The following is a 10,000-nucleotide window of genomic DNA, read 5'->3' as shown; positions in this document are numbered from 1 at the left end:
CGCATCCAAAATAAAGGTTTTTGTTGACATAATACATGTGTGTGTGAAGTGTATATTATCTGTACAAACACAAATGCATTTCTATATTAAATATATATATATATATATATATATATATATATATATTATAAATGATATGAATGTAATCTATGTATAATGCAAACAAAACCCTTTTTTATTTTGGATGTGATGAATCATCTGAAAGCATTGAAATAGATACACGTCTATTAATTAATGAATGAATTTCTGTCTTTATTGAATGGAGGTTTATGTAGTGTTTGTTGTGAAGGGAAGGCCTTGGTCTGGTCCTGCTGATCTGAGAGCAGTTCTCTGTGTGTTTCTCAAGGGCACACACACACACACACACACACACACACACACACACACACACACACACAGCAGCCGGTCCTCACGGAGACTCACGGGCCCCGCTTCACTAAGAGCCACTGCCCTTAATTATTCTCTCCTCGCTCAGCACAAACAGCTCGTTAGTGTGCTTGAGCGGAGACCGGCTAAAACCACTCTGTGAGAAACACAGCTTCAGTATAATTATCCTTTCCTTGATTAATCCTTTAAATTACTGACAGTTTAGTCTTCTCAAATACATTTTAGTCATCAATTTAAACCAGGAGACTGAATGAAGTCTATCTGAACATGGGAATGTATGTAAAGATGAAAAAATATAATCCAGCTAACACAAAAAAAAACACAATAAAAACACAACATAGTAATAAAAAAATGTAAAATAATGTTTTATATATATATATATATGTGTGTGTGTGTGTGTGTGTGTGTGTGTGTGTGTGTGTGTGTGTGTGTGTGTGTGTGTGTGTGTGTGTGTGTGTGTGTGTGTGTGTGTGTGTGTGTGTGTGTATTTTTTAAAATTTTTATTATCATTTAATTATTTTTTCTGTTAAAACAGTCAATTAAATTAAATTCCACTGTTAACATCCATGCATTAATTACATATTTATTATTCATCAGTGTATTTATTGGTAAAGTGTCTGACTGTTTTGTGTGTGACTGGAAATATCTTGCTAAATGTTTGCTAAGTTTTGTAAAATGGTAATAAATCGATTAATAAGTCCCATTATGTAAACTTCTTAGTTATGTTCATTTCACATGTGTTATGCAAATATATCACTTTTTAAAGACTTAAAATGTACAGTGATTCACGTATTCACGTCGTGTATTTTGTCTATTTTGCAGTACACTTTCAGGACAAATCATGAGTCTTGAGAGCCTTCAGTCCTCGCGCTGAGAGCAGTCTAGTGTATACTTTAGTCTGATCCCGTAAAGCTGTGCTGTGTTTGAGTCTCTCTGACGCTGGTTTCTGGTTTTAGCTGCAGTCAGGGTTTGGTGTGGTTTGGGTTCTCTCTCGTCTCTCTGTAAACACTGGAAAGGATGAGGAGTGAACATGGCACATTCAGAAAGCAACGAATCGTAGTGCTGTTGTTTCTAGCGTCTATCATTGTGCCATTAAGGTTTGTGATTAACGGTGATGTTTTGCAGGAACTTTATCTGTGGTAGGAAAGTAAGCTGGAGTTTATGTTCATGCTGGGTCTCGTCCCCTGTCTCAATCCCACAGTGCACTGAGGAATAGCCTGTAATTACATAGAGATGATGATGGCCTCCATGTTCCTGCTCTGCTACAGCCCCCTCATACCTTAAACTTAGAAAATGCAGGGTTTCCAGCTAACTTTTTTTGGATCTTAGATTATGTAGATGTTTTTTTACAAAGAGTGTAGTTGTTTTGATGGTGAGATGCTCGTTCCACTCCACTTTTATGTAAATAAACTGCAGAAAGGAAATCGTTAGCGAGTTGTTTTTTGGAAAAAGTCATTTTAATCGATTCTGTACAGCTTTGTTTGATTTGAGCGAATGCATCATGTCCGCCAGCGCCAGTGAAAGGGTTCTAAGTATGCTAATAAGTATCTTAAAAGCCTGGAGAACGTCAGCACTGTATGGTGATAAGCCACGCAAAGGCTTAAAAACACACAGTAGCACCTTAAACCCAATTGTGTGCTGTATTACTGGTGGAGGAATGCCAAGACTGCTGTAATATTAGCTTCATTCTTGTTGTCTGTCAGAAGAGTGGCAGCTGCATTCTGGAGAGCTGCACCAAAGACAGATGGTGCGAAGAGATTCCTGCACAGAGAGAGTTACAATAGGAAAGAAGAAAAACAAGGATATTGTACTGTTAAGGCACGATGTGATGCAACAATCGAAATGGAAATTAATCAGTTGCACTCTTAGAACGGTTGTGATAAAAGGTTTGGAAGATGTCCTCTCAGTGTCAGAAAGTATGTTCCCTACCGACCAAGGGTTAACTTTTTTTTAAGCGTGGAAGGACGTTCACCTGGTTTGAGAGTCTTTAGCATAGGTTGTGTTTGTGGAAAGGTGAGCCCAAAGGACACACGTGCAGCGGGAATAAAACGGGACCTAAAACAGAGCTCTGTGGGACACCACCGTTTACAATCACTAGAGGACTAGAAGACAGAATCCCCTTCCCGACGGCTTTCAGAGCCCGTGTTATAACTTATTAGAAATGTCATCCGGTACACATGAATCAAAAAGTTTCGACTGGAACATTGAGGTTTCCTTTTATGTGTGGCTGAGGTCTATTTGTAGTTCTCCAATTATGGTAATGCTCTTGTCTTTCTTCGACCGCAGACCGTAGAGAACAATTACAGAGATTCATTTCCAAAACACACACTGACTTTCTGCAAAGAATGCGAAATATGTCAGATGAATAGCATTTGTTTTAGTTTGTGTGTAGAGTGAGTCGCTTGGCGTGACCCAGCTTCTGCTGCTCTCCAAACCGTCTCATATGGTGGCCATTCTGCCCCAGAGAAACACCGAGAGATGTCCAAACGTCCGCCGGAGACCAGCACAGCAGATGGAAGCATCTCACTCAGCTCTTTCCTTCACACCTGGGGCACGATCCCCGGCGTGTTTCATTTTAAACCGCAGATACTGTAGTATTGCCATTATACGCAATTGAATTATTAATTCCTACTTTATTAATAATGAACCTCGAACATGACTTGGCATTAACGTTGCAGAATGAAATGTGTGATTGCATGGCTGGCGTCACGCGTGCATAGATCTTTGTATTGCTGGTAGTTTACGCTCTGTTGGACGACCGGTATTCCAGCATAACACTTCCTTATACAGAAGCTCATTGTTTTGTCACATCCTCCCTCGAAATAGTGCATTTAGAAGCACCGAGTCGTTGATTACAGCTTTGTGGTGTCAAGAGACTAAATTCCAATTTAATAAACAGTCTCGGGGTAATGAATGAATCTCAGAGTGTTGGTCATGTGCATCTAATTACCATCATGCGTGTGAAACGCACTTTAGAAAAAGGAGAAGAACAAGGCTGCAATTAAATGTGTCCGCCTGCCAAAGCCTGTATTTGTGCAATGTTGTGTGAGCAAAGAGGAAGAGTTTATACTTCTACTGTTGATTCTCTTTGTGTAGGCCACACCCACAAGCCACCCACAGTCCCCTGACCGTCTCCTACATATTTCACATGAATATGAAGTGGATTACCCTGTGATGATAGGCCAGTACAGTGTACAGTAGATGATTATGTGTTCACCTGGTTTGTGTGGTTTGACAACTGTGAGTCATTAGCATAGAGTTGAGTAGAATAATACTCATGTGCGGTGAAAATGAAATGGGACCTAGAACAGAGCCTTGTGGGTTACCAGAGGAAGATATTTTCCCGATATTGACGAAACGGTTTCATCAAGCAGATCATGTAATACAGTAGGTTCTGACTTGTTCTAAATATGATCCAATAGGAGTTGTCTAGAACATCAACAGAATCGTTGAAATCTGTTTATTAATAACCTTAAGTTTAGGAGTAGCACTGTCTTTGTCTGTGTTATATTTGTGAAATAATACATATATTTTTGGTCGTACAGTACAAGGCAGTCGCATAATTTTTACAGTATACGTGAGCAGTTATTGGCCACATGTTTAATACAGCATGGACGAGACTTAAAAATCTGGGCTAACAAGACTAATCTTAGAGAGTATTTGCGTGTGAATTTATAATTACTGCACGTGTGACTGAAGAGAGAGTTGGGCTTCCTTCTGCGCCGCTCACCATCACGCATCTTTAAGTCCTGTCCCAGCAGAGAGGAACAGTGGGAAAGAAAGAAATGAATGAAATGAGTCTCATCCTCTGATTCTCTTGTCACAGGGTAACCCACACTTGATTGCACTTCTCTGTCCCATTTATAAAAGACCTTTAAAAGGACGTAGGCCTTGATATTGGCATGTTTTTACTCGTATAAATGCAATTTGGATTTTTGGAAGCAGCCTGGTGCCTGTGATGTAATTTAAAGGATGTTTTTTTCTCGTTCATTCTGCAGCTCATCATCCTAGAGGACTACGCCGACCCCTTTGACGCAGCGGACCAGGCGGGCGGCACTCAGACGGTCACAGAAAAGCCAACGGAGAACGACGGCTACATGGAGCCCTACGAAGCTCAGAAGATGATGGCTGGTAAGATGACGGTGTTTTCTTGCAGTAATTTACTGCGTTGTCTTTTGTGCGGCTTGATGATCGTGAACTCTGAAGTGGCTTCTGGGAGAATATAATCAAGCGTGATAATGCATCTGGGCCTGTTTAAATGTGTGCACTAGGCCCATGGGATCTCGCTCAATTTGCGCTTAGTAAGTCTTACTCTTGTTATTAAACAGGGCTTCAATTAGATGTGATTAGTTTTTTTTCTCGGCGCTTGGAAACGCGGTGTCTAATTTCCTCTGTATTTCGTTCTCTGTTTAGTGCTGTAAACAGAAAAACAACAATCAATTAGACGCTGCAGATTGCGATGCTTTCTTTATGCGTTTGGAAACAGCTGCTCGGTGCTTCTGTTTAGATGAAATTCATGGGTCTATGGCAGCAATTAGCCCAGCGTGAGCGGAGTAGTGCTCGAAGAAATCATCTCACCTGTCTGAATGAAGACAGCAGCCATATGTGAGCTGTCTAGAGTCCGGTAAATACAGCGCAACCTCCTTAAACGGTCTGTCAGGCGCTGTGGTACTGTGTCCATGTACAAGGGCACGGCCGTTTGAATGGGCTGTGATGGGCTTTGAAGAGGAATGGCCGTGTTCCTCCTCTCAGCGTGGCTTAAACAACGGAGGGGTGATCTGTCATTGATTCACCCGTAGCCCAAATCAACCGACCACATTACCCAACACACGGAGCATGCAGATGCAGGGTAGCATGCAGATCAGTGTTTCTCAAGGTCAGACTGAGACGCTGCACAACTAGTAACAGGTGCAGCTTACCGTAAATGAAATACTGCGGTTTATTCACTCACATGATGTTTTAAACCTTTAAAGAACTATAAAATGAGTACACAAGCAGTATAACAAATATATACATATTTAGTTTTGACCACTGAAAATGTGTCCTTACTCCGAGATCCTCACAGTCCTTCTTCTTGTTTCTGACGGTCACTATTGGCCTGTAATGCCATGACAATCATATTACATAAACATTTCTACTGATAGAGCTACCAGTCTCTCTGTGAAAACAACATGACGCTGGCATCTTTCTAATGCCATTTTTGCAGTCCTGTGTTTTAGCTGCAGGTGAAAATGGTCATCGTGACCCCACTACAGTGAATTAGCGTGTCATTGCATGCATGACATTTAATATTCTGCTTTACATCACTGTGCGTGTTTGTCTTTCTGTAGACAAATATAAAAATCCCAAATTTGTGCCAGGAAGTTTTGTGCTTGTGTGCTTTCCGTGGTGAGCTGCTGGACTGATCCGCACGAGGAGCCTGCAGTGTTTGAGATGGTTGAGCTCAGTTTGAACAGATGACTTCACAGTTTAATCATTGACTCAGCGTGACTCTAACACTACAGTCATTGTGGAGCTGTTTGTTTGACTTTGGGTTGAAAGCCAGTCTGCGTCTCAGCTCATCGTTTCCCAGGTTGATGTTTCAGAACACGTCATCACCAGAACAGGACAGCTGGATATATTTATTTATTTTTTTTACAGTTGGACTGTGTTCTTTTTTTTTCATACATTAATCTTTTCATCGGAGCCATCTGTCCTTCACCGAACACATAGGGAAAATAAATGAATAAATAAATGAATCTTGGATGTGCTTCATAGCTCTCTAAACAGAAGGGGAGATGAAACTGGCATACTACTGACTTGTTACTTTAATGTCTAAATGCTGTCCCTGTTTATTTTATTTTGAACATTTTGATTGATTTGTCTTTGTTCTGCACTGTGACTGCCTGGATTACACAAATCTGGTGGGGTTTTTTTAACTTAGGTTTATCTATTTATTTGGTATTTAAATATTATAGCAATTTTGTATTTAGAATTATGCATACTGTGTGTATATTACATTACAGCATTGAAATTTAGGTTTGTTGGAAAATGCAAAAAATTACAAATTGTGTGTGTCTATATGTCTATATATGTGTATATATGTATGTGTGTGTGTGTGTGTGTGTGTGTGTGTATATATATATATATATATATATATATATATATATATATATATATATATATATATATATATATATATATATATTATATATATTATTTAATTTTGTGGTGAAACATGATCAGATCATATTCATCACAGACTTCAGGCGATTTATGTATGAATGCTTGTCATATGTGTGTGTGTGTGTGTGTGTGTGTGTGTTTTCTCTGTGGATTGTGTGGAATGTGTTGGTGTTTTCCCGTCAGTATTTCCAGCGCCGCTGGAGTGTCGTCACACACACACTTGCATCACATGAATGCGTGTGTGTGTGTGTTTGCCGTTTCCTTCAAATGTGTGTGTGGAATATCTTACTAACTAAAGGAAGTGAGCAATAACTCTTGTGTTTCCCCCTTCCTTTCTCCTTCTGTCAGTCAGTCAGACACACTAAACTAACAGAGACACTTTCACTGTGCTGCTGAATGTGTTGAAACACGTCGGAGTTTCCGGGAGGCAGTAAGGCTGCTGTGACCCGTCAGCCTGAGCTCTGGTGTCGGTGTGTGTGTGTGTGTGTGTGTGTGTGTGTGACTGAACTCGTACGTCTCAGCGACACGTTTCACCATGCCACAACTTTCCCACAATCCCCAAGGTCTCTGTGTTGCGCAAACACACTCACTCTCGTTTTGACTGGATTTGTCACGCACACACACACACACACACACACACGCACACACACACACACAGGTTGAGGGTAGGTTGGTGAAGCAGGGAGCAGCTCTGGAGTTCTTCTTCTTCTGCTCGTGAACACTCTCACACTGAGCTGCAGTTTCACAGCGTCTGCTGACTCAGGCTTTCTCTCACTCCCCAATATTTCACCACTGGCTTTAGTGGGATGTGTGAGAATGTGTCTTCAGTCTGCTTTGTAGCAGGTTTGTGTGTGTGTGTGTGTGTGTGTGTGTGCATATACAAATAGACCATACTCATTATGTGTATATTTATGCATATACTGTATTTAAAGAGTGCCATTCAACAGAGCATCCATTATGCTACTGGCCTTTCATTTAAACTATTTCACCTATGTTTTGTACAACAATATGAACTATACAATAAAAAAGCAAACAAGGTAAAAATATCAGTACTGTTTGTACTTGTAGGGGTTAATGGTGACCACATGAGTATTAAACATTAACATTTTAATTGCAAGTGCAGAGTTTAATCAGACTAATGATTTGTCCAGAAGATCCAGTTGTGATATTTTAATTTACAAGAATAATAATACAATTATTAAAACATATGCATGGATGAATTGCTCACAGTAAGATTCATATGATGCATTTACAAAAATAGTGTAAAAGTGTAATTTGATGCTGACTGTGATACTTGTGCTCTGCTCTGTGATCTCTCTCCAATAAGGCCAACCAGAAAAAACAACAAAAATTGGGTCAGTAAATTTTAAGAATTGTATCACGCCAGTGGCTTTATAGAGGAAAACGGCATGATGCTGCAATCATCATTTTTATAGAAAAGTTTCCTATAAAGAGCTGTAAGAGTGTGTGTGTGTGTGTGTGTGTGTGTGTGTGTGTGGTGATGAGATCAGAGTGAGTGTTTCTTCTGTGTGTCCCGTGCCCTGCAGATGTGTCTCTCTATCAGAGAGCTTTTATTAATCCACTCACTCATGCCTTCACACACACACACACACACTCTCACTCACAAACACATACACACTCTCTCTTTCCGTCTCTCTCTCACACACACACGCACACACACACACTCTCTCTCCTTCAGTTTCCCACGTGTGTGTGCTCTCCGGCGAGCTGCTGCATGTTCGGTGAGGAGACGAGTACAGACAGCGCTCTGCTCGTGTCACGCTGTGTTTAGTTAGCGCTGAAGGTATTTGGGAGTGATGACACACTTCCGCTGAGCCGCGGAGCGTGGAAGTGTTAACACACACATTCCTGCGCTGTAGTGGGCGTCAGGGAGTGTCTGTGCATGATGCCTATTAAGTGTCCTCAGCAGTAGGCCAGAATCCGTCCTCCCACTCACTGAGTGATGTATCTCTGCTGTAATGTGAAGAGACCAGACCTTCCCTCCTTCACTCGTCCATTCAGCAACATTTAGGATGATATTGCTTTCACGGAATAGTTAAGAATTAACAAGAAAATCATATCAAATAACATTTGGACACCATTTAGCAATCACCTGTGATGTAATCGGGAAACATTGTTCAAGTTGTTATTGACGGTTCGTAATCTTGTGTGGAGTTGGTGGTTGGTGTACAACGTCGTTGCAAAGGAACTCTAAGTTATGTGTATTATATTGTAGCATGGTAGAGTGAGTGCTCTGGGTGGTTACCAAGGCGTTGCTAGGGCGTTCTGGGTGGTTACCAAGGCGTTGCTAGGGCGTTCTGGGTGGTTACCAAGGCATTGCTAGGGCGTTCTGGGTGGTTACCAAGGTGTTGCTAGGGTGTTCTGACTGGTTGTCAGGGTGTTTTGGCTGGTTACCAAGGCGTTACTAGGGTGTTCTGTAAGCTGGTTTAAGCGTTCTCCAATAGAGACCATTTATTTATTTATGTATTCATTGTCTGCATTGACTTTCTTGGGTTGTCAGGTCTCTAGCTGTCACACAGTGTGTTCTGATACAGATTTATCACTTAATCGGCAAGCTGCATGAAATATATTGTGTTTACAATTATTTATGAAGAAATGAAATGATCAGTCAGAATGATTTCAGTATATGATGTCTTCGTAGAAAGTGAGCGACACTTCCCTCTGTCTGCTCAGAACCAGTTTCTTCAAGGCGCACACATGTTCAAGACTTTTCTAATTCTCACCTGGACATCCTCCTCATCCTCCTCACGATGAAGAGGCACACGTCTCAGGTCTCGAGTTTAATGGCTCTCTTCACATCTGTCATGTTTGACTTTCCAAGCCCTTTTTTTGAAGAACATAATCTGGCTTCCTTCCTGTCCTCCTCCTCTCCCAGTTTCCTTCCTTCTCCTGGTGCTCCGAAGCAGTGAAATGGGTGAAAGTTTGACTCGAACCGCATCACTGTGTTAGATGAGAGGAAAAGAGCAGTGCATGATGGGACACGGCCTTTCTGTCCATCTCGGAGACACTTTCCAGTCAAATCCAGCTAATGTGTCGAATCTCGAAAGCTCCCCGGCTTGTAGTTGCTCTGACAGATGTAAACGACATCTCCAGTTTCAACATGCATTGCTTCTTCTTTAAAAAGAAAAGACATTTTTGTTTTTTGACCACTGACAAAGTTGAGAGTTCACTCCTGGAGCTATATTGAACATCCAGAATCTCTGGAAGCAAACCATATAGAGCCTTAAAAATGAAGATGAGAAAAAATAAAGTTTGCTAAGAGCCGATATTTAAAGGGGCTTTGAGATATCTTTAATGCTTCTTAAGATACAGGCCTGCAAACTCTGGAGAAAAACCCTGAAAAGTGTGTTTTTTTTACTTTTAGATGGTCATCGGCACAGAAAGCAACAAAGATTACATTCACATTCACCTCTGTGTAAAATCTACA

At 41.0% G+C, this 10,000-nt stretch overlaps 1 protein-coding gene across 5 annotated transcripts in view; it reads left to right on the top strand.

Annotated features, from left to right (window-relative positions):
- Positions 1-10,000, top strand: part of LOC122362953 (SH2 domain-containing adapter protein F-like) — an 86,511-nt gene that overhangs the window by 11,622 nt on the left and 64,889 nt on the right. For all 5 annotated transcript variants that reach the window (XM_043264767.1, XM_043264769.1, XM_043264768.1 and 2 more), the window contains exon 2: positions 4,386-4,518. In XM_043264767.1, coding sequence (XP_043120702.1) covers positions 4,386-4,518 — 133 coding nt within the window. The remainder of the gene's footprint in view (positions 1-4,385; positions 4,519-10,000) is intronic.

The sequence above is a fragment of the Puntigrus tetrazona genome, chromosome 18, assembly GCF_018831695.1.
Source record: "Puntigrus tetrazona isolate hp1 chromosome 18, ASM1883169v1, whole genome shotgun sequence".
NCBI classification, from domain to species: Eukaryota; Metazoa; Chordata; class Actinopteri; order Cypriniformes; family Cyprinidae; genus Puntigrus; species Puntigrus tetrazona.
Note: the sequence above shows the minus strand (reverse complement) of the source record. Positions and strands in the feature narration are given on the sequence as shown.